The sequence below is a fragment of the Trachinotus anak genome, unplaced genomic scaffold (genome assembly GCF_046630095.1).
Source record: "Trachinotus anak isolate AG129_WGS33_773 ecotype Australia unplaced genomic scaffold, CSIRO_AGI_Tana_v1 ptg000006l, whole genome shotgun sequence".
Classification (NCBI taxonomy): domain Eukaryota; kingdom Metazoa; phylum Chordata; class Actinopteri; order Carangiformes; family Carangidae; genus Trachinotus; species Trachinotus anak.
In genome coordinates, this window is record NW_027273857.1 from 1,442,785 (window position 1) to 1,468,472 (window position 25,688).

The 25,688-nt window shown below is 45.8% G+C and overlaps 2 protein-coding genes across 5 annotated transcripts; one reads left to right on the top strand and one right to left on the bottom strand.

The window, feature by feature from the left end:
• Window positions 1-251: 251 nt before the first annotated feature.
• On the bottom strand, window positions 252-23,849 carry nhsl1a (NHS-like 1a). 4 transcript variants are annotated; one of them, XM_071479644.1, is made up of 12 exons: window positions 23,711-23,849; window positions 21,805-21,926; window positions 20,781-20,877; window positions 11,799-11,909; window positions 10,298-10,446; window positions 9,547-9,621; window positions 8,994-9,228; window positions 8,704-8,835; window positions 8,179-8,570; window positions 4,151-8,081; window positions 3,919-4,006; window positions 252-3,289 (listed from the first exon to the last, which is right to left on the bottom strand). In XM_071479644.1, exons 3-12 carry the CDS (start codon window positions 20,794-20,796, stop codon window positions 2,569-2,571), a joined length of 5,850 nt encoding a protein of 1,949 aa, XP_071335745.1. In that variant the 5' UTR covers window positions 20,797-20,877; window positions 21,805-21,926; window positions 23,711-23,849; the 3' UTR covers window positions 252-2,568. The 4 variants fall into 4 exon arrangements, with proteins under 4 accessions (XP_071335745.1, XP_071335743.1, XP_071335744.1 ...); XM_071479642.1 differs by lacking the exons at window positions 20,781-20,877; window positions 21,805-21,926; window positions 23,711-23,849 and adding an exon at window positions 16,590-20,240; XM_071479643.1 differs by lacking the exons at window positions 9,547-9,621; window positions 20,781-20,877; window positions 21,805-21,926; window positions 23,711-23,849 and adding an exon at window positions 16,590-20,239.
• On the top strand, window positions 21,985-25,179 carry LOC139622289 (ABC transporter F family member 4-like). Its single transcript, XM_071479468.1, has 3 exons — window positions 21,985-22,826; window positions 23,623-24,473; window positions 24,767-25,179. Exons 2-3 carry the CDS (start codon window positions 23,657-23,659, stop codon window positions 25,177-25,179), a joined length of 1,230 nt encoding a protein of 409 aa, XP_071335569.1. The 5' UTR covers window positions 21,985-22,826; window positions 23,623-23,656.
• The last annotated feature ends 509 nt before the right edge of the window (window positions 25,180-25,688 follow it).

The window sequence follows — 25,688 nt, forward strand, 5'->3', positions numbered from 1 at the left end:
ACAGGGGGAGCAGGCTTGAAAGTTCCAGGTCATCAGTTAAGTGTTAAGATTAAGACAAGAAGAAGAGTGGAATCATCCACACACCTTTTGAAATGAAAAACATATGGAACTGTGGTGCTTTGGTGGCTCACCTGGTAGAACTCATACCACTAAGGCTTAGTCCTAACTGCAGTGACCTGGGGTTCAAATCCAACCTGTGGCCCTTTGCTGTATATCATCCTCTTATAATATACAAAATACAAGGAACCAAATTTGTACATTTCAGAAATTCGGTTTGTCCTTTATTGCTTCCATTTCTCCATCTCATTTCTCCATGTACCTTGATTTACATATAAATGTTTCCAGTTGTTCTGACTTCCGCCTTTCTCCAACCACATACATACACTTTCATTCATTTTTCCTTGTTCACCTTTCTACGTCCATCCACCTCTTTCACTCGTTCCATGATTCCACTGTTCCAGTTACATCGTATACATTTATTGGTTAATAGAGTAAATCTGAACCTCTTACATTCACACAAAGAAGATAATTATGTTTCTAAATTCAAAGTCTCCACCTTATAAAGTTACATTCTCATTCAGACTATTGACTTACTGTCTGCTACTTTCTTAAAATAAAAATAAAAAAGTCTGATTTGAGGCTCGTTTAGATGGAGAAATGCTACAGAAAAGAAATGATCCAGCAGCAGCAACATAATGATGACAAATGTTGTACAAACAAGAAAACATGATAAGAATAAAAGATGAAACAGGATTATTTACAGTATTGGATACACTACATCCCTTATCAATTATAGTGTCAGTCAGTGTAGCTGGTTCTAACATAGAAAATGTCAAAAGTCAAAATAAAACATGAACAGAAGCTGCTGTTGAAATGTTTCCAGTGCTGCAAGACCTCAAAGAGGAAGCTAACAGGTCAGCATGGCTTTAAAAGTATTTGAGATAATAATAATAATGATAATAATAATAATAATAAGCAGGGATTGAACCACCCAGTTAGTTTCACTTGGTTCAGGTGTTTGGAAAGTGTCAGTCGCTGGGCAGGAACAAAATCCTGCTGATCAGGGATGTTTTTATCCCAGTATGATCCCAGAAGGGGCTGATCCAATCAGGTGATCCGATTCAACGTAAGGGAGTGTAAAAGTTACTCAGGGGGTGTGATCAGAAGAGAGGGGAGGGAACCATGCTGCTGAAGCAAAGGTAGTCAAAACATCTCACCTTTTGCGATGCAGTAAATAGAAGAGATAATGATAGATATATGAAGACGATGGCTTGTCGTGCAGCATGATATGGCTTTTTACAGTTTACAAAGATGCTAAATATTCAGTTCTAGGCGCAGTTTCAGTCAATGGGCAATTTGAATGACCTTCATTATCTGTTCTTCCAAATATTAACCAAATTGCAAACAAGACACTTACAGCTTTCCCTATAAAGCCAAATTTCCTTTTGTCTAAAACTAGAACTAACCAGTAGTGTAGCAGGTAGTAGCTCTTGTTTTACTAAGTGAAAGGCTGAAATATTTCTTACATGTAATTAGTCATTTGTTTGACGTAGATTTAGCAAGTGCTAATTTCACCTCAAATGTGAAAATGAATTCTTGTATTAAATGTTAAAATATTATTATTGTTATTATTGAGTTTAACCAACTAAATACTGTTATACTGATGCTTTTTTGCAGATTATTTCCCAAGTCAAGGGGGGAATATAAAGACAATATTAATAGTGCAGGGGAAGGTGCCTGATCAACAATCTAATACAAGTACAACTGTTTAGATTTACAGTAACTGCCACTTTGATGTGACATGAAGTCACAGAAGACTTTGGGAAAAGCTCTAAATATAACTGCTTAACATTATTATTATTATTATTATAATTGTATAATATTATAACATTAACTACGTGATCTCAAGAAAACAAGCTTCGCATGTAAAAATCATACATCAGTTTCTTCTCAGCATTCAATAATCCCATGTCCTCTCTGTTCAGACAGAAACCTGTTGACCAGAGAGTTACTGTTTGTTCACTAGAGTAAATCAGAGAGTTTACTTAACAAACTAAACAGAGAAGATGAATGCTTTACGTAATAAGAAAAGATGAATATGAATATGTTCAGTGTCTGTTCAAGTAAAAAAAAAAAAAGCAAAAAACAAATATGCAAGAAAATATGCAGTTTAAATTCAAGTAGATTAACTGGAGATGTTGGGCTACAGTTATTTTCTAGGATCACACCAAGTTTGTTTTCTTAAGATCCACGTGTTAAAAAACATCAGATTAATTATATGCATGTCCTTTTCGGACTTCTGTAGTATTCTGACATGTAAATGTGGCAACCAGAGACACATCTTTATCAGAGAGTTGCCAAGTGTGCTTCAGTAAATTCAATTAAATGCTTCAGGCTTAAAGTCAGTCCGGTCCAGTTCAGTCCAGTTCAGTTCCTGTTGGTGGACAGCTGTAAACCTGATAAAGATCTGTAGAGGACCCAGACATCGTCACGTTCAGGTTCCATTTTCTGTGATTTAAAGGCCGAAGCATCACATGTTGCAGCTGCATCTATAACCTTGGTCTGTCATCAAGAGATCTCAACCATCAATCTCTGGCTCAGTTCTCCTTCAGGTCCTGAAAGGTTTCCTGGCGACTCCACAAATACGTCGTCATCTTCCTCTTCCTCCTCACCTTCCCCCTCAAAGATGGCTGTCATGGGGGCTGCGAAGAGGCGGCAGCGAGCAGCAAATCGCCGGCTGCCTGAGCAGGGAGGAGTCAGGGAGCGAGGCCGCATGGAAGAGGAGGAGAGGAAGAAGAAGGGGGAGGAGGAGGAGGTGAAGAGGAGGCGATTATGTGTCAGATCCCTTTGTCTCAAACCCAACATCACAGAGAAGTTCTGACTGCACGGAGACGTGGGAGACACTGGTATGTCCAGAGTCAGGTGGGCAGTGATGTCCTGTGTATCTGAGGTATGGGACAAGCTTGTGGCTTTGACTTGGGGTGGGTCCGGTGGCTGTGGCAGTGACGGCGCTCTCTGGTGGTCGGAAGCAGCAGTGGGAGAAGCATCTTTGCGAAGTCGCTCAACAGCTGAGATTCTTGAAGACGAATCAGACCGACTCCCCTTCCTCAGCAAGAGAGCTTTAAAGCTGTCACTTCTCGCTGACCTTTGACTTCTCAAGGCTGCAGGTCGCATTGGGCGGGGAAGGGGGTCAGTAGGAGTCACCGGGGGGGAGGAGGAGGAGGAAGACGACGAGATGCGATGTCTGTCATCTTCTGAATCCCTTCTTCCTAGCATCTTTCTCTTAGACCTGAAAGAAACAAAAAAGCAATCACATTCTCGTGCTGTCCTGTAAGAAGACCATCTCAGGTCTGAGGAAGGCGTTCAACTCACACTTCTGGAAAACTACAGGGGGGCCACAAAGCAAATTCAAAACAAAAGGTCAAGATTTGAGAGAGTGCAGGGAAACATTTATAAGCAGGCTCCAGTTTTAGGCTCGAACAAGAGGGAAGGTGTCTGATTGGAAGAAAACATGAAGCACCCTGGTCAGAGAACAAGCAGCTGAGTTACAGAGCAAGAAGGAAGAACAAGGAGAACAAGGAGACCTGAAGCTTTTTAGTGGATAAGAAATACATAAGATTCTTATTTGGGGAGCAGAGGAGGCAGGGAGAGTTACTAGATAAGGAGGAAGAAGAAAAACTAACAAAGATAACTGGATACTGATCTGGTTAAAACTACCGAGGGTCACGACCTTAACTCTACTACACATTCAGTGACCCACAGCTTTACCTGCATCCAATCCTCGACTAAAAGCACTTTCATGCTGTGCCTTCCCATACTGCACTGCTCCACAGCAGCAGAGGGAGCAATCAAACACATCCGTAAGTATGTGGTCAATGGATTGGTAAAAGTGTGCAGTGTGTGTTTGTGTGTTCCTACCTGTGGATGACGGCAAATAAATCCTCTGTGGTCCGGGGTCGACTGGAGACGAACATCTGATCTGCCGACACGCTGACAAACAGATCGGCTGGACAGGAACAAAGAGGGAGAGTTAAACCTGGATGTGAGGTATTGTTGTGTGTATTGTTGTCTGGATGAGCCAACACTCAACACAACTGGCTCAAATATCTTTAAACGGAGCCAGAGAGAAACTCCAGTGAACCCATCTCACCATCTGGAGGTCGCCCAACCTCCTTTGCCTCCTCCTTGGTCCTCTCCTCCTCCTCGCCCTCCTCTGGTTCCTGTATCAGGAGGTCTGGAAGCGACAGCTCCCCCCGCAGGCTGTCAGCGGACAGGACGCTGCTGAGTGAGTACCTGCTCTGACCAATCAGAGCGCAGGAGCTTTCAGAGTCACTCGTCTCCTGATCATACCCTTTCATCATTCTCACTCTCTCTCTTGTTTGCACTGTTCTCTCGTTCACCACATCTCTCTCATCTCCAGATGAGGATGACGATGATGATGACGACGATGATGATGACGATGAAGACGGGGTGGGTGCCATTGTTGCTGACATCATAAGCAGTTGCCTGCCCGCTCTCCTCTTCCTCCTCTTCCTGGCTTTGTCTTTTTTCTTTGTGGTAGATGTCATCACCATCATTGCTGTCTTCATCCCGCTCTCTTCCACCTTGTCATCTTCCTCTTCATCTTCAGCCAACAATGACCTCATCATCCTCCTATGAAATGTTTTCTCATCATTTTTATCAGGTCTCGTGATCCCAGCACAACTTGGGTCCGTTGCTCCGCCTGTTTGAGCCCCTGAGGTCCCTAAGGTGCTAGAGGTCTTGGAGGTTTCCCATGTTGCTGACGTTCCACAGTTCTCCAAGGTCCCAGTGATAATGTTTGGAGCTCCTTTGGTACTCAAGGCTTGTGTGATACCCATAAATCCTGGGGGGGCACAGGTCCCATAGATGCTACTCTCCATGGTGTCCAAAGCTGCTGAGGCACCACAGTCCTCCAAACTACCCATGGTCCCGTTGGTGGCTGGGGCACCGGTCCCTGTGATCTCCACGGTGCCACAGGTCCCAGAGGTGCCTTTGGGTGCCTCTCCTGTGTTTTTAGGTGCAAACTGTGGTTTTGTTCTTTTGGGTGAAGTCAATGAGAGATCTGGCTTCTTGTGCAAAATTGGTGGCTTCTCCCTCTGAGGGGAGCTGGCAGGTAAGTTTGCGGTGATGTCAGCAGGTGTTGTGTAAACCGGCAAAGAAGCAGCTTCCATTGAGTGTGCAGGTAATGTCGTGTGTGTCAGTGATTTCTCAGGAGTTGTCGTTTTGTCAGTAGTGGTGCATATTAAGTGCTTTGACGAAGGTGTACAAAGGGTCAGTGTGTGCAAATTTGTGCAGGAGGGATCAGAGGGAAGCTGTGATTGGTTGTTGAGCCCAGAAGAAGGCGACGTGATTTGTCCGCTGCTCTTCCACCCAACTGGTCCTCGCCTGGCCTCAGGAGACGCCACGAGACCCAGAATGCAAAGATCAGGCTTCTTTGGCAGGACTGGCTTCTCCGGGGAGCCGAGCTTCCTGGGGCTACTTGGCTTAAAGACATTATTACTATGTTTTAAATCACTGTATGCTGTGAAATCTCCATCAGCTTTTCCATGATTCCACATTTTTGAGTTATTCTTGTCATTCGTCTCCACTTCCTCTTTGTTTTCTGACAGTATTGTTCTGCTTTCTCTGTTATAATCTTGTTTTGTTTGCAACAGGGTCCAATAAGAAGAATCAGTGTGACAAACATCATCAGTGTTTCCCTGTTTCTCTGCAGGCTCAGTTAGCTTAGCATCTGCTAACATTGTCTCTTTGATCTGTTCTTGTTGGAAAGAAGGATGTTGGATAATTGTGTTGAGGGACATTTTCACCCAGGGACGATCAGGACTGGAGACTTGATTGTTTGCCAGCGTAGCATACACGTCTGAATCTTTCCTCTCTTGTTCACTGGACTGGAAATCTTGAGGAGGGGTCACCAGTGATCCAGTTCCACTTATCTTACCATCAGTGTCGGCCAGGCCGTCAAGACTGACATTAGCCAACAGTGAACTGTCTGGATGAGCTTCTTTGCTTGGTTTGTCAGTGTGAAACTGGTTAGCATTAGCTGAGATTGTGTTAGCCTGGCTTTGGAGTGCAGCATCAGCACATGTAGCATTAGCTACCACGACGCTAGTGATGAGACCTTCCTGGTCCTTGATGGAGCGAAGCTTGACGCCCTGCAAAGCTTGGGCAGTGACCAGGGGGCAAGGGGGCGTGGCCACTTTAACACAACAGTTTGGAGACTTACCAGGGCTTGGTGGGGGGAGGGAGGTGGCTGGGGATGTGGGGAAAGTAGGCAGAGAAGGAAGGGGAGGAGGTGGCGGAGGAGGAGGAAGGTCAGTGATTGGAGGAAGTGGAGATGATGGGGGAGGAGGTGGGGAAGTTGGGGGAGGAGGGAAGTTGGTTGATGATGTGGAAACCAGTGCATGATGGGAGCTCTGCCTGACAGCATAGGAGTAGGGGGGAGGAGGAGGCCGGGTGGAGGGAGGAAGGGGAGGAGGAGTGGGGAGGGATGAAGGTGGGAGAGGAGGAGGTGGTGGAGGAGGAGGGGGTGGGGGAGGAGGAAGAGATGAAGGTGGAGAGGGAGGAGCAGTAGAGAGTTTGGTGAAAGGAGGAGGAGCAGGAGAAGGAGACTCACGAATGGGGGAGTAGAAGACAGGAGGTGAAAGGGAGGAACATTCTGGGAGAGGAGGAGGAGGAGGAGGAGGAGGGAGAAGAGGATGCTTGGCAGAGGAATCTGAGGAAGTGCAAGAGGAGAGGGAGGAGGTGGAGGAAAATGAGGAGGAGAGGGAGGAGAAGAGTGATGACTTCCTCTCTGGTACTGGAGGCTTGGGCCTCCCTTCGCCCCGAGACCTTGTCCTGGGCAGGGAGGAGGCGGCAGGGGGCAGGGGGAAGGTGGACAACTGTGAAGAGGAGAAGGGGGAGGTTGGGGGGAGGGAGAAGGCTTCAGGGCTTGCTGTGAGAGGGGAGGAGGGGGTGAGGGGGGAAGAAACCGGAGTGCCAGGAATGGGGGTGTTGGACTGGCTGGAGTACCCACTGGAGGGTGAAGCGAGGCGCTGCAGCCCAGCCATGGAGGAGGGAGCTGGGTGGGGGTTGAGAGTAAATCTCAGCCCCTCCTCCTCTGAGCCTGGAGATCCAGGGGTGAAGTCATGGGAGTGTCCGGGGCTCGACGGTAGGTGTTTGGAGGGAGGGGGGTCAGCAGAGGTTGCTGCCTGGCAGTCGAGGTTTAAGGGTTCAAAGGTTGTGACTGTCCCACAGTTGAGCCCACTCTGGCGTCTTTTGGTGTTACTTCGGGGCACCCAGGGGTCATGGAAGGCCTGGGGAGAGGAGGTGGGCTCCAGGCGGGGACTGTGCTCTTGACGAGGACTGGAAGAGCACCAGGTGGATTTACTACGACCTGGCCGGCGCCTCAGAGAGTCAGAGCGTAATGGCGGAGGAGGCGGGCGCTTGGACTTGCGGAGAGAGATGCTGCGGGTGAGAGTGCGAGAGTGAGAGGAGGAAGTGCTGGACTTCCTTTTCTCCCGGCTTAGTAAGGGAGAGGAGGACATCTTCTCCGAGCACAGAGAGTTGTTGTCAGTGAAAGCTGGGGAAGAGCGACCGGAGGAGAGGAGGGGATCGCAGCTCCATCCTTCACCAGAAGCACATCTCATCTCCTGGGTGATGCTGCTCCAGTCACTCCCAGTCTGACCACTGTGGACACTGGAGCTGGGGGAGAGGGGCTGGTAGCTCCATCTCTCTCCACTGTAGGAACCACCATCATAGGAGCACTGGGCGTCCCGCTGGGTGGTGGTCTGATCCTCCAGAGCCTGGTAACTAAACTGAGACTCTGAGTCTGTGATTGAGGAAGAGGAGAGGTAGTGGGAGGAGGAAGAGGAGATGTGAAGTTGGGCAGCCTCATTCAGGGGCTTATCAGTGGGGTAAGACCACTCTGGTTGGAGGGCATGGCTCGGGGTGCTGGGAAGAGAGGGGGTGATGGGGGAGGAAGGAAAAGAAGAGGAGGAGGAGATAGGAGACTGTGGGATGACTCTGGCAGTGGGGTCAAAGGGCAGCAGGGGCTGGAGGTCACTGGGGAAACCCTTTACATCCTGTGACAGGAGAAGAAAAAAGAATGAAAGACAAGAAATGAATGAAAGAATCTTTTTTTGTTCAGTCACATGTGACGATGATTTCTCCGAAACTGACCTGGCAGCAAGACGAGGAGGCACTGAGTGTCCTGTAGGAGGTGCTGTTACAGCTGGCCTCGGAGTTCAGAGAGGAGTTGGTTGCCAGACGTGGGAGGCTGTGGATCTCAGAGGAGGGTGAGCAGCAGGAGGTGGAGTGGTTGTGACAGGAGTCGACACGTGGGGAGGAGGTAAGGGAGGCCATGAGGCTGGATATGCCCTCTCCTCTCGGGGCTCGGATCCTCCTTACCAATGACTGCCCCTCCTTTCTGATTTCTCTCATCTTGTCCTCCTCCACCTCCTCCTCTGTGTTCTTCTGGTGGTGGGTGGAGGTGTAGGAGGAGGAGGCAGGTCGACCCACGGTGGAGAATTGACCAGGAAGAACCGAAGAGACCAAAGGCGAGTCTGGAGATACTTTACATTTTAAAAACAGAGGAGATAAAGGAAAAGGAAAAAAAATCTTTGTCATGATTGATTGGTACTTTGATAGAGTCAATGACAAAGTGATTGATTAATGGATATATGAATGAATGGTTGGAGCTCATACCCAGCTTCCGGTTGACATCATCAGGTATCCCAGTAACTGTCTTGCGGCGGCTCAGTTTTCGGGGTCGCCGGGATAACGAGTCACTGTTGGAAACTGTTCTTCGAAAACTTGCCTGACGATCAAAACTCTCACCTGAAGTGTGAAAAACACGAGAAACTCTTCTCAGTTCGTGGGTTTGTAGAAAAAGAGTCAAGTTTGGAGTCCTGGTTGTAACAAAGTCTGATTTAAAGCTCAGGTCAAAGTCAAGTCCAAAGGTCATGAGGAATCTGGATCTGAGTTCAGTCTCCTACCTGTTATATTGATGGGGACTATATCAGCAGGAACTGCCTCAGCCTGCTGCCTCATCCTCTCCTCTGGTGTTGGAAGCCGGGGGGTCGCTTCCATCTCCACGTCAATTGTTGGCTCATATGCAGGGGTAAAGATGTCCCAACAAGAGGCGAGCTGGACAGGGTTCAGGACCAGTGGGGTCTGAGGTCGTGTGTTGTTCAAGATGAACCTCTCCTCTTCTTCTGAGGAGGCTGATGACTGAGAGCAAACAAAACAGAACAAGCTGTAACTCACAGGTTAGTGGAGTCTGGTTTCACCCCAATTAAATCCAGTTTAACGTCAGTAGAGTCCAGTTTAAGGCCGAAGCCCTTTAGAGTCTTGGTTTAAACTTGCAGTCTACTTTAAGAGGTAAGGTGTACTGTGATTTAGCCTGTTTCATTTTACATTAACTCCAGTAGAGTCTAGGTTACCCTGATAAAGTTTAAACTTGGGAGTTGGGAGTGACGAGGACAGATTCTAGTTTAGTCTAGTTCCTTCTAGTCTCGTCTAAATTAGTCTAGTTTGATCCATGTTTACCTTTCTCCTCCAAACTGAAAACTTCAAACAAACTGAAAAGCAAGAGTGAGAGAGAAACTCCAAGAATCTGGACTTCTGAGAGACGAGAGGAGGTGAGGAGAAACCACGAGGGAAGGATGAAATGAGAGAGAAATAAAAAAGAAAGATTGAAAGGAAAGTAAATCATGTGATCATGAGACAGGAGACAGTTTATGGTCAAAAACAAAGAGGAAACATTCAAAACAATGAGAGAGAGAAGATCTGTGTCAGTGGCTCAATTTTACCAGCAGGGGGCAGTAAAACAAAGAAGGTTCCTGCAGCTGCAGGGAACAGGTGAGGCTTCACAGTGAGAACCAGACCAGAACTGGATCAAAACAGATCAGACTGCATAAAGCTGGCTAAGACTGGGTCAGCTGGAACCAGAATGACCAGACTGAAGAAAAGAATCCTGTGTAAATGCCACATCCCCTGGTGGATGCCATCATTATGCATGTGGATGATCTGAGATACAAGTTTTTAGATTCAGTGCAACAGCAGAACTTCATTCAGAATCCTCACATTTTTATGTTCCCTTCAGTGTCACATTAAACCAGTGATGGCCGTCTGTACGTCAGCCACACTGCAAACAGGAAGAGTATTAGTACGGACGTCTCTACTGTGTCGTCTTGGCTCTGCTGCTGTGTGTTCGGCCTCATTAATATTCATGAGCTTTGTATCCATGTTATTATCATGTGTGTGTGTGTGTGTGTGTGTGTGTGTGTGTGTCACTAACCATTTTCCGGCTTTTGTCCTTCCACCCTCTGCGTGTGCTGCCCTCTGATTGGTCCAGGCCAGAGAAGGATGGAGGGAAGGCGGAGCTAGGTTGGTGGAGGTGAGAGCTGGCGGGTCCACCGTGGCCATGCTGAGTCAGCCCATTACATGCTACACACACACACACACACACACACACATTCATACATTTATACCAGAGACAACAGAAGCAAGATGAGACACTGATGTTCATATGGCTCATAATCAATAAGGGATGTAATTGAAAGAAGCCAGTCAACTTTTTATATATAGACTATATGAAGATTATTATGGTGTGTAAACAGTAAATCAATAAATCAGGTGAAAATGTGTCAGATTATAAAGGTGAATATTCTAAATCAATCAATCAATTATTCATATAAATTCAGATTAACTGATACTGAGGAAATTGAAAGGAGCAGCTTCAGCCTTTGTCTGGGAATTGGGGTGGGGGGGTGACATGTGGCAATGCAGTTGCTGTGATGCAGACTGCAGCAGCAGAGTGTGTGTGTGTGTGTGTGTGTGAGCTGCAGGCAAACACCTGCAGCTCTCTGTAATCTGCTCTCAGTATTCAATAGTCAAATGTATTGATTAGATGAGGCTGAATCCAAGGCTACGATCACCAGAGAGTTTTTATATTTTGGTTTCCTCAGCATTCAAGGTGCCAAACATGATGCAAATAACTGATCTATGAAAACACAGTTTGTGCAGCAGCAACAAAAAGATGTTTTATTCACTGAGAATGTGAGAGAACATCCTCACTGAGCAGGTGAACATAGGAAACATCTTTTTCTCTCAGCTTCAGCCTGTTTTCTAAAACAGCCTCCAGAGTGTGTGAACCTGAAAACATCGGCCTGGTGTTTCAGTGTGTTCGGGGAAAACTGAGCTTTTCCCGAGCGATGACATAAGCTGCTCAGAGCGAGGTGGAGCTGTGTGACGACTCAGACTTCCTCTGTGATCGTTCATTTTAATGGATTATATCTGAATACTGAGTTAGTCATTCAGGTTAATGACAGACTGAACCTCTGCAGGAGAACAGATCATGTGGTGGCAAAGTTAAGACCTAAACTTTCTGTCATCTGAAGGTTTTCTGTTTTAAACGTTGATAAATTTAATATTAACTCTGTTGGCTGGTTGTCTGTCTCACTCATCACCAGATGTTGCTGTGATGATTTCACTGATTTAATTGTTTTCATGCTTCATGTTCAAGTGTTTTTTTAAAGGCAGATGTCCATGTGCTTGTGATTATAAAGCAGGTCTAGGTTCTATATTAATACTGTGAAAGTATCAAAGCCTCAGTCCACAGAGAAATGCACACAGCCTGTATTCAGACACTGAGCCTTAAAACCAGCCGTCAGGACTTCTGGAACTTTGTGATGTCACAACAAACTCACCATCCAACCTTGCAGGATTTGGAGTGTGAAGTTCTCTTCTGATGGATATCAACACTTCAAATGTGACTAGTTGTTCTTTTGACATCTCACCTTGTAGGTCATCAGCGCTGCCAGATCGTCTTTTTCCAGGGATGAAGACCAGACCTTGCTGAGGCTTCTGGGTAGTGTAGTGAACAGACCACTTACTGTCCCTGTCCCCTGCTGCAGAGAGACAGAGGAAAGCACAGTTCAGTGTGCGACTGTGTTTAATCTAGTTTCAGCAAATCCATTCACACACAGAGAGGGAGGAACAGTGATGATCAGCGTTGCAGCACTCGGCACTGCTCAAGGTGACCTCAGAGACACACACAGTGCCAGAGGGCTTTTATTTTGAAGGAGCAGCAGAATAATTAGATGTGGTATTTAGTGGACAGATGTGAAGACAAAGTCTCAGTTTTCTGCAGTTTGGAGGAGGTTAAACCAAAAACATCTCTCATCAACACACAGTCACAACCAGTCATCATTTGGAGACACTTGTCCAAAGTGATTTACAGTTTTACCCTCACATACATGTCACAGACACATTTCAAGAGAGAATGTGGCTTTGGCGTCTTGCTCACTTTGACAGAGTAACAGCTGAACAGTGGCTGTAAACCACATGTTCATTCAAATAAACATTTTTCTCCCAGTTCATCAGGTCAAAACAACCTGGGAACTGAGTCACAAAATCGATGATTAACGGCTCCACTAACACAAAACACAGCACATCATGAGACCATGCAATTAAAAGACAATTAAAATGCACAATGCAACGCAACACGCCGCTTCACAATAGTCTGCTATGACTTCAATTAGAGACACATGCTCTTTAAATCAATACTAAGGTCAAATACTAACAATGACAAAATAAATATGAGCAATTTGGTGACTTATGAAACATTATGGGGACTTCACAGGAGATAATACTTCAATAAGCTACAAACCACTGCACGTTTGAATCATGCACAGAGGTAAATAAATAATTTCTCATTTTCTATATAAAAATTTAAGAAAAATCCAAAATATGATCAGAACCAGAATGACACTCAAAACCAAACACAGTAATGTAAAGTATAAAGTTTTAAAGTCATGTCATTACACTCAGGTCTCCCTGAAAAAGTTCCACTGGTCCTTGAAAGATACCAGTGGTGGTTTGGGTGGTCTCCTTGAGTAGATCCCAGGGTAATAAGTACTAGAGGTGGTTGAAGGGACTAAAATGGTCCTTGAGGAGGCCTCCTTGAGAAGGTTTTGTGGATCGTTGAGAGGGTTTTACAAGGACCCTGGATCCCTAAAGAGGGTACTGGAGTTCTTAAGGTTCTTCAAGGGGTTCCAGAGAAATAGCAGGTGTAGCTTGAAGAGGATCTTGGGGTCCTTGAGGAGACTCAAATTGCCCTTGAGGTGGTCCCAGACGTCCTTAGACAGTTCTGATCCTTGGGAGGTTCTTGAGGAGGCAAAAATGGTCATTGAGAGACAACCAGAGGTCCCTAAAGATGTTCCATGTGTCCTTGATGAGGTCCAAGGTGCTGTCAAAAAGGGTAAAATGACCCCATGGGAGGTCTCCAGGGCCCTTAAAGGGGTTCTTAAAGTGGGTCCTAGAGTCTTTCTGGTGGTTCCACAGGCCCACAGACTCAAATGGTTTCTAAGGAAGCTCAAATGATCCTTGAAGTCTTCCCAGGGTTCTTCAGAAGGTAGAGGAGGTACTACAGGAGAGTCAAATGGTCCTTTAGGAGGTCCACAAGGTCCTTGAGGAGCTTCCTGAGGTACTTAAACAGGTCCTTTAGCATATCCCCAGGTTCCCTGAAAAAACCTTGTGGATCCTTGTGGAGATCCCATGGTGCTTGATTGCCCTTGAGGAGGTCCTTGGAAAGGCTCCATGTATCCATGAAGAAGTCCCAGTGCTCCTTGAGGAGACTCAAATGGTCCCTGAGAAGGTCCCAGGGGTCCTTGAGGGGATTCCAGGAGTACTTGAACAAGCTTTTGGAGTCAATGGATCCTTGTAAAGGACCGGTCATGCAAATGACTCCCAGACCAGTTCCTGAGGTTCCTTGAGAAGGTACCAGACAGTGTCAAGAGGCTCCCTGGGGTGCTTGAAGAGGTATAAGGGATCAAAGAAAGGTTCTGGGAATCCTTGAAAAAGTCCTGGAGTTTTTGAGGTGGTTGAAAGGCTCCTTGAGGAAGCTAAAATGGTCCTTGAGAAAGTTCCAGGGGTCCTTGAGTCAGGTATTAACATTATTGTTGCTATGGTTACATGCAGATTAATACACATTGAGTTCAGATTTAGAACAGAGGTTAAACTGTTGACCTGTGTTGACACCTGACAGCCAATTAGAGAGCAGGATGTTATGAGGTCATCTTCAGAGAACTATATCATCTATATAACTACTCTCTCCACATATACAAGTGATGCTCGCTCGCCCAGCAGAACAACGCAGTTATTAAACCAGTTAATTATCTCACACACATGAACATGAACACACTCACCTCTGCTCTTATTCAGATATTTGAGGACAGATTTGATCGCTGCTCCGATCAGAACCATAACGACGCCACACACTCACTCACTCACACACACACACTCGACACACACACTCCTGAGGCTGCAGCAGACAGAGAGAGAGAGCGGGCGAGCAGCAGCAGTAATGCAGCTCGAGTCGCTGCAACGCCGCTCTCCTCCCACTTCTCTCTCTCGCCCTCTCTCTCTCTCTCACCACTGTTCTGTTTCTATGTCCCTCGTCCACCTCTCTGTCTTCCTTTATATTTTCAGACACAGACACACACACACCATGTTGGCAGGAAGCCAGCACATGTGTGTGTCCTTCATGTGTGTCGCCAGGTGATGAAGGTTACCCACAAATACTGCATTAACACACACACACACACACACACACACACACGAAACATGATGCTTTGTAGATGAAGAGACATGAAGAAAGAGAATTGAAAGTGTGTGTGTGTGTGTGTGTGTGTGTGTGTGTGTGTGTTCATCTTTTATGCTCTCTGTTCGCCGTCCTCCCCGTGTTTCTCTCTGTTCTTGTATTTCTATCTTTGTGAGGACGTGCTTTCAAAGTGAGGACATTTCGGCTGGTGTCCACCTTCTCAAACAGCTGGTGGGAGGGCAGGATGAAGGCCGAGGACAGAATCCATCCCCACCCCTGCACAACAAGGTGTCCTGCTGCGCACAATGAGGGACGCAGCTGCTCCGTTATCTCCCACATCAGAAATCCTGGGCATCCATTAATGCTCCTACGACCTGTCTGAAGGAACAAAGCTCGGGAAACTGACATTTGCATTATGGTGATGGTCGGTGATGGAGTTAAGGATCACCTTCATCATCACCTTCATCACCAGTCACAAACTGGGACAGTTCCAGTCTGTAAGTGTGCCAGCTATGTGGGCCAGTGGAGCAGCTAATTACTTCTGTCTTCATGCCTGACAGCCTGTCTGTCCGTCTGTCTTCACCTCTCCACTGTTTTAATTAGTTTAATTAATTAGACAGTAAGTAGGTCACACCATCATTATGTCACAGTGTGTATATATAGGCAAATACAGCCAACTCTGAACTCTGAGCATAACAGGGCTGTTTTTGTCTGCTGTCCAATCAGAAAATGGCAACGACAATAATTTAACCTGTGGTCAAAAGCCACCAATCCAACCTCCACCAATCAAACATCACTGAAAACACAAAGTGAAGCGGGGATAACAGAGGCAGACATACACATCCAGGTGTGTCATGGCTGGACTCTGAGGCTCAAGGTAGCAGGTGAAGCTAACATGTAGCAGCTGTTGCACCGTAAAGCCTGTTCATCTGCTATTACAGGAATTAGTCATTAGTGTAGCGTATGGAGCTGCAGCTAATCCAAGCTCACACACACACACACACACACACACACACACACACACACACACACACACACACACACACACACACACACACACACACACACACACACACACACACACACACACACACACACACACACACACACACGGGAGATTACGAACACAGGGGAGTTAATTAAGTCAGAACACAGAGAGCTGTGTGGTTTTGTTCTGTGTTTGGGTTTGTTAACTGAGAATAACAGCTGACTGGCACCGTGATACATTATTGATCAGACAGTAACACAGAGTATGGGAGTGTGTGTCATCAGCAGAGATCTGCAGGCAGAGAGCGACTGTTTTAATATTCTGATTTAAATATGAAGAGACTGAGGGCATTCATTTGCTCAGACTGGAACCGAACAGGGACAGACCAGGCCCACAGACCTTTTTCCCTGCAGACACTTTGACTTGTGAAGGCAGGGAAAGCACTGATGTACCTTATATAATTATATTTTGACTTTCATTAATGTTGTTGAGGACATCTGTGCTTTTCCTGCTGTGACACGTCAAAATGTCTGTAGTAAAAAAGGTCTGCTGCAACGATTCAGGCTGGATGGGAACATTCAGGACCAAACTGAGTCTAAAAACAGTAGCTGGATAATATATGGAAATTCAAGACCAAGGTGAGCCAGAGCAGGCTAGCTATGACCATTCAAGAACAATAGAGCTGAACCAGGCTACCTGGGACCACTCAGGACTTGACAGAGTAAAGCTAGGCTAGTTAGAACCAAGAGAAGTGGGTAGGACCGAGGACCAAACAGAGCCATAATTGACCAGTCAGGACTGTAAAGTGCCAAACAAGGCTAGCTAAGGATCAGCCGGACCAAAAAGAGCCAAAGGAGTCCAACCAGGTCAGCTGAGACCATTCTGAGTTAAACTGGGGAGGAGCTGGATACACTGAGGACCAGACAGAGCTCCAGCAGATAGTGCCTATGCTAGTGCTACAAGAAGTAGACTAGTAGTACCCATGATTCCTAGCAGTACCTCTCTGTAGAAGGGGCGTGGTTTGTGTGGTCTGAAGCCCAGAGCTCCTCCCTCGGTGGCGTCTGAAGCAAAACAGGTTGGTCCTGCGCCTCCTGCTGGGCCGGTAGTGGTACTGTGGTGGCACCTCTGGTTCCTTGGGGGGCGGCGGGGCGCTAAGAGGGGAGGGGGCGGACATGGTGTAGCCGGGACGGGGCTCTGGGGTCGGGGGACATGAGCTCGTTCGGCGCCGCTGGGTGAGGACGGGGCAGGTGGAGCGCTGCAGCTGAATGGGCGGGGATTGCAGATGGGGTTTCCCATGAGCCTCTGGAGCAAGGAATAGTTTCCTATGAGCCTCTGGGGTAAAGGAAGGGTGAACATGGGGGCGTGGTGGGAGGTGCTGGGGGCGATACCAGGGGCTGTTGCCTGGATACTGAAGGTGAGGTGGGAGGGTCTTTCTGTCCCCTGAGGGAGTCCCCGGCTTGCCGGCGGTGCCACCTGCATTCATCCTCCAGATGGCGTCGTGGTGCTGGTGGATTTTGGCGCTGAGCAGGCGGCGGCGCAGACTTCCCTCCGTTTTCGGTTGCAGGGCTGCCATCTTGCGTGGAAGAAGCTCGTCTCGTTCTTCATCAGGACACGTGTTCCAGCAGCGTGACGCCATGCCAGGCCCCGCCCCCTCTCCGCCGAGACACTCCACGTATGAAATCATCCCGTCCTGGGTGGTGATTGGCTGTTTGGTGACCGGGTTTGCCCTCAGGACAGATCAAAGATGAATCACAGGTCTCACTCTATTCCCTCGTTAATGTTTTCATCTTTTCACAATAAAAGCCTCAGAGGATTTCCCACCCTTCATCATAAAAGCCCTGAATGTCTGTTTTTTTCTGAACTGTTCACAATAATATTTGAACAGCATTCAGTCTTTCCAGAAAAGGTCTTTCCTTAAAAAAGCCTCCACATTTATTTCATGTTTAACTGTAAAGGAATAATGTTTAGTTAATCCTTCACAATAAAAGTCCAGTCTTTCCTTAGTTCTTCAAAATAAAGTCATTAAAAAACCCCTACGTTTCTATATTTCACAGTAACATTTTTGTTTTTTTACTCCAATTAAGAGAACAAATTTCATCAGTCTTGAACAGCTTCAAAATAAATGCAAAAAATGTCAACAAAAGCACAGAATGATTCCCAAAAAGAGTAAAACCACAAACTAGTATTATCCTTCATTAAAAAGCCTCAAAAAGAGGAAAAAGAAAACAATAGACCCAAGTTTTTTTTTGCGTCCAAGTTTTCCTGGTAAAAGCATAAAAGTGTTCCCATTCTCAACAAAAATGTCCAAAATGTTTAAATAAAACCTCTCAAAATGTCCACCTTTCACAGTAAAAGCTCACAACATTTCACAGTAAAAGAGCCTCCAGATTTGGCATAAAAACTCTATAAGAGCTTCAAAACTTGCCAAAGGTTTTTCCACAGTCAGCCTCAATTAAAACTTTTACCATCTCCATGTAACGTCTTCTCATTCCTTCACAATAAAAAGCTCAGACCTCCAGAACCAAAACCCAAATCTCTCCCAGGCTCCACAAATCCAAAACACGATCCCAGTCCAAAAACATTTCAGCAGTAAATGTGATTTTTTTCCTTCAGAAGTGTTGACAGTGCGTCGCTCTGTTTCCTGTCCTCTCTCTAGCTCTAATCTACTAACAGGGATTATCCAGGTCTGCAGATGGCCTGTGAGGGACAGGTATTTATCTCAACACACACACACCACATGTTGCTTGATACTGTATTACTGTGTCAAACTGGGTAATTCTGTATTTGGATCACAGAATCAGACAACAAAAGGTCAACGCTGACTCTGACCTTAGATCCTCACATTGTCCTTCATCTGCACACATAAAGAATAAACCTGGAGTTATTCTAGATTTGTCTTGTCAACAGATCCCAATCCCACATGCAGATCCAAACCTGCACTTTATTTTCACTCAGTCCTGCTGCCCCACATACTCACTACAGCACCAAATAGGGATTAATCCGCCTGAAAATAGTCCCCAACAAATGGTTCATCTTTCCTGCAGTTTGTTTGATTAAAATCCATCAAATGTTTTAAGAAACCACTAAGTCTTTTTTTTTCAAATGAAAATGAAATTTGTTATGTCAAAATAAGTAATGATTTAACACATGTTGGTTCAATTCTGACTTAAAAAATGATTTCAGAAAAGTTATGAAAGTGTTAAAAATCATCAGCATTTCAAATAAAAGTTCTTTAAATGAAAATGGGTGAAAGACGAGTTTTCTGTCTTTCTCTGTCACACTGATCTAATGATCGGTTCAGTGTGGAGCCAGTCATGCTGTGGTCACCTGACCCACACACGCCCACACACGCACACACACACACACACACACACACACACACACACACACAAAGAGAGCGAGAGTCCATCAATCTCCAGTTTCTCCCTCCTCCTCCTCCACCATCTGTCATGTCTCTCCTGACAGTTTTATTTGTTTTTCAAGTGAACACACTGTAATAGCAGGTGAAGTTCTGCTGAGTTGTCGTTGATGGATGATCTAAAGAAAAAAACTAAAGAGGAGAAAACTGATGTTATTTCATTCTAGTGCTTTATTTTTATTCTATTGTGCCTCTAACTCCTCTGGATTCATCTGAAAACTGTAGTTACTGTGTTACTCTGCCTGATGTGATTATCTTCACTTTGTATTCTTTGCTTTGTATTCATTTCTAGTATTCGTGTTGAGCTTTGGAGCTCAACAGAGTCAGTCCGTGCTTGTTAGCCTGTTAGCCTGTGAATACTACTCCTGACTGAGATACTCGCTGCTGCAGTTTGGTTAAGTTTCACAACTTTCAGTGCCTGTTAGTGTCAATTATTGTTTTACAGTTTGAAATGAAAAAAATATTTTATCAATTCTTGATTTGATCATTTATCAGTTGTATGCATCCCAACACTACACAGAAGCTGCTACTGGCATAACACGCTTAATTTTCCCACCCAACTATCAGTTGTCCAGTTGCATTGTGGGTAGTGTCGGCACCACGTTTTGTCACAGAGAACGTGTGGACTAAAAAATATGTCGATAAATATGTTCTGCTTTTTAAGCTGGACGTCATGAGACAGGATAAATGCTGAATCAACATCTGACCGTCATGTTGAACGGTACGCTCTGCCCCTGCACACATAAAACTAATGATGAACACCAGCTGCTGTTTATCGTGATATTAAAGTTCCAGTTTCTGTTGCAGCTGTTGTCTCCACTTCAGTAAAAACTAGTAAAAGCCAACGAGGCCTTATTGAGGTCTTGTAGCTGCAGATCCATTCAAAACCCCTCAGTGTGTGCTGCACAGAGGCAGAACAGCTGTGTTTTGGAAGCTGAATGGGATGTTTCAGCCTGTCTCAACAGGCCAGCAGTGATTACTGACACACACACACACACACACACACTTGCACGTGTCAAACTCAAGAATGCACATGCCTCCTGACCCAAAACTTCCACTTTTGCCACGAGCCACAAGGATTCAATTTCAACACAAAATATTGCAAGAAGCATTTCAGCTGCAGCAGCGATGGTTGCGCTAGGAGTAGTAGTAGAAGTAGCTGTAGTATGAGTAGTCGTAACCATAGTAACAGTTACAGACAGCACAAAGGACTGCAGCAGCTGTAATCTGGAAAATACTCCATCTAGTCGACACTTTCCCTGCATGAATCTCTCTCTGCTCAAAGTAAAGCTCGCTTGACCCTCCTTGTTGCAGACAACCCCCCCCCCAACCCACCCATAATTTCAACACACACACACACACACAGAAAGAAAAGGTTATGGAGATAACAGTGTGTGTGTGTGTGTGTGTGTGTGTTTGTGTTAACAGAGTCCTGACAGCTAGCGGACAAAATGACCTACATCTGAGCACACACACACACACACACACACACACACACACACACACACACACACACACACACACACACACACACACACACACACACACACACACACACACACACACACACACACACACACACACACACACACACAGCTGGTGTACTCTTCAGAAGCTCTCAAGTTTTTGGCAAATCACACACACCCATATAAACACCATATTTGCAAACACACTTTTTCATCTGCAGCATTTTCCTCAACTTCTGTAAACTTCTCCATGCATCCTCTACCTCTCTCTCTCTCTCTCTCTCTCGCTCTCTCTCTCTCTCTCACCTTTTAAGCAGAGCATGTCGTCCTCACTCGCCCACTGTCGTTCGAGGTGTGTGTGTGAGGGAGAGTGTGTGTGGACGTGAATCTCGGCTAACAAAGACTGAAGAAAAACACAAGTTCAAACACAGATTCCTCTCTCTCTCTCTCCCTCTCTCTGTCTTCCCTCCCTCGTTCTACCACAATAAAAGCCCCCTCCCTCTCCTCCCTCTCGCTCTCCTCACTCAAACCAATCCTCACTCTACCCTAATTTTCACTCCCCCATCACCCCCTCCCTCTGTCTCTTTTGGCAGACTGAAACTCTTACAGCTGACCTTCAACCTGATGATGATTTTTTTGTTTTAATGAAGTTTTGATTCAGTTCTGGTGCTACTTTTCAAAACAAAAGCACAATCATTTATCAGGCTGTAATTTTAAATGTGATAAATAAAGTACTCTTTTAATTTTCTTCTACTTTAAACAACAAACCCATGGTATTATATTATACATCTTACTGCATGAGATCTAAATATTTCTCCCACTGCTGTCAACTGGATCATTTTTTCATTGCTTTGACCACATCTGTCAAATTTCATAATCTGTTTACCTTCTGCTGTTTATGCTCTACATTGTGCTCTCAAATGGACGGAGTCTAAGACGTGTGTCTGTGTTACACTACACTGCACCTGTCTGTTATTGCACAAAATCAGTAATTACTATTATCATCACTTTACTGTTCACCAGACAGGAAACAGCTGAGCGTCTGCGTTTCTGAACTCAGCCCTGGTTGATAAAAGTGTTTCAGCTTTAACTTCAGCTTTGACTTTACTTTTACTTCCCTGTGACTGTGAGTTTAGTTACAGCAATAAATGTAATTTAAAGTTTATTATTGAGGCCGTATTAAATGTGCACCTCTGAGAACAACTGTCGCTCAGTAACCAACCACACAAGCATCTCCCCAAGCAGCCAATTAGACGGCTGCCTGGTGGTTTAACGGTCTCCCTCGAACACACTCACACATACACACACACACACTCGCTGACAAACACACCTGACTGAAAGATGATGTCAAACTGAAGTGGGTGATGGGAGATGAAGTCTTCTCTTCCCCCCTCTGCAGGTGTTATTCCCTTCTCCAGACAGAAATAGCTTCATTAATCACCTTAGTCTGCCCTGGACACACACACACACACACACACACACACACACACACACACACACACACACAGTATAACCCAGTTACTCAGCAGCACATGCATCATCTATAAGAATATTCTTTCTGCATTTATATCTGTGTTAGGCTGTTATATAATAGAATATAAATAGATTTCATACACACTTTGAGTCCAGAGGTTCCAGACTTTTCCTCCTTTGGTCAATAAATACATGAATAAATAACTATTTCAAATCTTGCCTCACTCCCACAACATGTAAACTGGCTGAAATAAAAGTCACAACACTGGGGAAACCACACAGAAGCAATTAAGGTCACATGGATTCGAATCTCACTGGACTTTTAACAGTCAAAGTTGTTATTCTGAAATTTGCTGAAGGTCATTTCAAGTCATAAAAAAGCACAAACTCAAATGTTAAATATTCAAAAAACTTAGGTGATTATCATTGGTAGAAGTTTTTTCTATATTTTCTATATATTTTTCTTATATTAATTTTGAACATTGGGCACAAACAGTCCTTTTTTTCCTTTTGTCATTGAGATGCTGTAGCATGTATGGGTAATAATTTTTGTAATTATTCACCAGTGATTTATGTCTTGTTGTTTTATTTGTGTAAATAAAAAAATATATCTAAAATCTCTCGATTTTTATAAGCCTGGTTAAAAGGGCGATTGTGATTGGTCGGTCGTCAGATGGCACTTGTGAGCTGATTGGCTCTGCAGGAGGTAAACACGGAAGCTAACTGCAGCATCTCCACGGGTTGACGCTGCTCGGTAGATCCGGTGCAAACAGAAACATTAAACATTAAAACGGTTCCGGTTCTTCTCTGGGCTGAGTTTCTTGTCGGTTCAGGCTGTGGAGCTTCGGGGCAGATAAACGCTGCCGGCGGCAGAGGCAGGTAGGTGGCGAAAGACGGATTAAAACGTGTTTTGAAGCGGGGGAGTTAGCCTGTTAGCTGCGGTCCGTTAGTGTATTGATTTCAAAGCGTGAAGCAGCAGCAGCTGTTTACCGATAATACATAACAATCACATTCCCAGGACTAACCCGGAATAATGTGTGAAAGTGTATTTACTGCTCAGATAAGTCTCTGTTCTACAGGAGCCCCCCCCGTTTCCACTGCCTACATTTGTTTGGAAAAATTGCGATAAATTAAATGAAGTCTGGTTTGTGCGAGCTACAAATGAGATGAACATCAGTAAATATGTTCAGATGCTGCTACGACAAATTATTCTTCTCATCAAGTTTTTTTCAATTATTAATTTACTCTTTAAAATATATGAAAACAGTCAGAAATTCGCGACACAGTTTCCACGGCCTTAAAGTCTCACCAAATTCCAGAAGGAAAGTCTCCATTTTTATTTTAAATGTTCATACCATATCTTATGTATTCCCTTGTTGCATTGTATTTATTACAAATTGTGTCCTGACATGAGGGTCTATATTAGAGATGATATTATTTTTAATTAATTAATTAATGTGATTCCAGTTAAAATCAGGTTTATGACATTTAGAATTTGTCATTTATTCAGTCAAAAATGATGTAAAACAAAGACAAATTTTCTCATCTGAAAAGCTTTAAACAGAGATGTTTTGTTATTTTTGCTTGAAATTGTATTGTATAGTAAAATTACAGTGTAGTCTAAAGTCCCCTTGGCATATTCATCTGTTACATCACTGACTGTGTTTCCTGACAGTTTTCATTTCTGTCCGGCCTCTGGAGAAGCAGCAATGTCCGTCATCATACAAACTCGTGGTGAAGTGGGTGGCGGTGTGGCGGCTCACCTGCAGTGCCCCCACTGTGGCCATTTCTCCAAGAGCCACGCCCACCAGCTGTCCCACACGGCGGCCTCCCACCCCACCTGCCTGGACAGTGTGGTGGTGGGTCGCCTTGGCAACATCCTGATGTACCAGAGCACCGCCCGACTGTTCCACTGCTCTGACTGCTTCTACACCAGCCGGGACTTCACCAAGCTGTACAAGCACATCATCTCCAAACACTGCATGGATGAGAGGGAGGGGGTAGGAGGAGCAGAGGCAGGAGATGATGGGAGTGATGGAGGAGACAAGGAGAAGACGGGGGAGGAAGGTGAGGAGGAGGAGAAGGAGGGAGGGAAGGATGCTCTGAAAAGAAAGAGGAGCAGTGAGGCTGAGGAGGAGGAGGAAGGGGAGGGAAATGAAGAAGATGGCGCCCCACAGAGGCAGGAGTCAAGTAAACCTGACGGCGAAGGAGACGAAAGTGTTCTGATGTTTGACGGCGCCGGGTACCGCTGCCTCATATGCGGCTGGAAGAACAAGCTGAAAGCTCTGGGCGTCAACCACGTGGTGCGGAAACACGACATCCCCAAAGCGTACGCCTCGCAGGCCGTCAGACGAGACACCACCACGCCCAAACAGACGCAGAGCGGTGGGGCAGCAGAAGAGGAGGAGGTGGCCGGGCTGAGCGGGGACCTGCTGAAGGAGGAGATGGAGGCCACGGCCAAGGTGGTGCGCTTCATCTCCAACCGCTTCGTCTGCCTCATCTGTGGCTGGAAGACCAAACTCAAAGGTACCTGCAATGTTTCTGCTGTAGCACTGTTTTCCTCTCAGACATGTCCAACACTCTGAAGGGTGGGACCTTGGAGTCCTCACCTGAACGTGAAGCAGGTGTGAATGCACCAGAGACAGAACAGAGACCCACACATAGAAAAGAAGCTCCATAGAGCTACAAGAGGTAGAAAACTCCCCAGGAACCTTTGGCATAAGCCACTGGAGTCGTCACATTCAGTCACACAAAGCTGTGTTTCCACCAATGAACAAAGCTGCCTGTATCGATGACTCTGTGTCTGTGTGTACCTGCAGGTTTCGCCATCAGTCACGTGGTGCGCAGCCACGACGTGGAGCGTCCGTACAGCTGCAAGGACTGCAAACGCTCCTTCTTCCTGCCCAGCCGGCTGCAGCAGCACATCAGAGCAGCCCACCGGCCTGGACGCTACGCCTGCCCCTTCTGCTGCTTCAGGTCCCACTACCTGGGAGGGTTCAGGAGGCACTGCAGCCGCTGCAACGCCAGGGAGGAGGGGGAGGAGGGGGGAGGGGGAGGGGGAAGAGGAGGAGGAGGAGGAGGAGGAGGACGAGGAGGACGGGAGGACGAGGAGGGAGAGGAGAATGAGGAGGAGGAGGGAGAGGAGAGGAAGGAGACGAGAGCGGGGAGGAAACGACGGAGAACAGGGAAGATGATAGAAGAAGAGGAGGAAGAGGACGAGGATGATGAATGAATGAGTGGAGATCGGGGGGTGGGGAGGTGATGGTGGGGGGGTCGGGAGTAGGACCGAGAACTCTTCAGGGCTGGATGACCAACCAGGACCAGGGACACAGGTTTACTCCACGTCATTTGGGTCCACATGGTTTAATCAATTGCAAATTTGTCACCATCAATTATGACACATAGGGTGAACCCTAACCCCGGTCCTGGTCCCAGAGTCCCTCTACAGGACCAGGACCTGAACTGCTTTAGTTTCTATTTGTTGTAAAGTTATGTTTTGTAAAATTAGACAGAAAACCTCGGGCAGGTCAAATTAGTCCACCACAGCAGAACTGAGAGGCTGCGACAACTGTTTCATGAGCTAAACATCCTCATTATTCCTCGAAGCTCAAGTTTAATGTCAGAAAACTGGGAATTTTTCAGGAACCAGTGAATTTTTTTGGCCGTAAACAATGAATTTTATGTCAGTCATTGAATCATTCAGTTGTGGAATGCTGTTTGTTTTCTGTGCTGTATGGATTG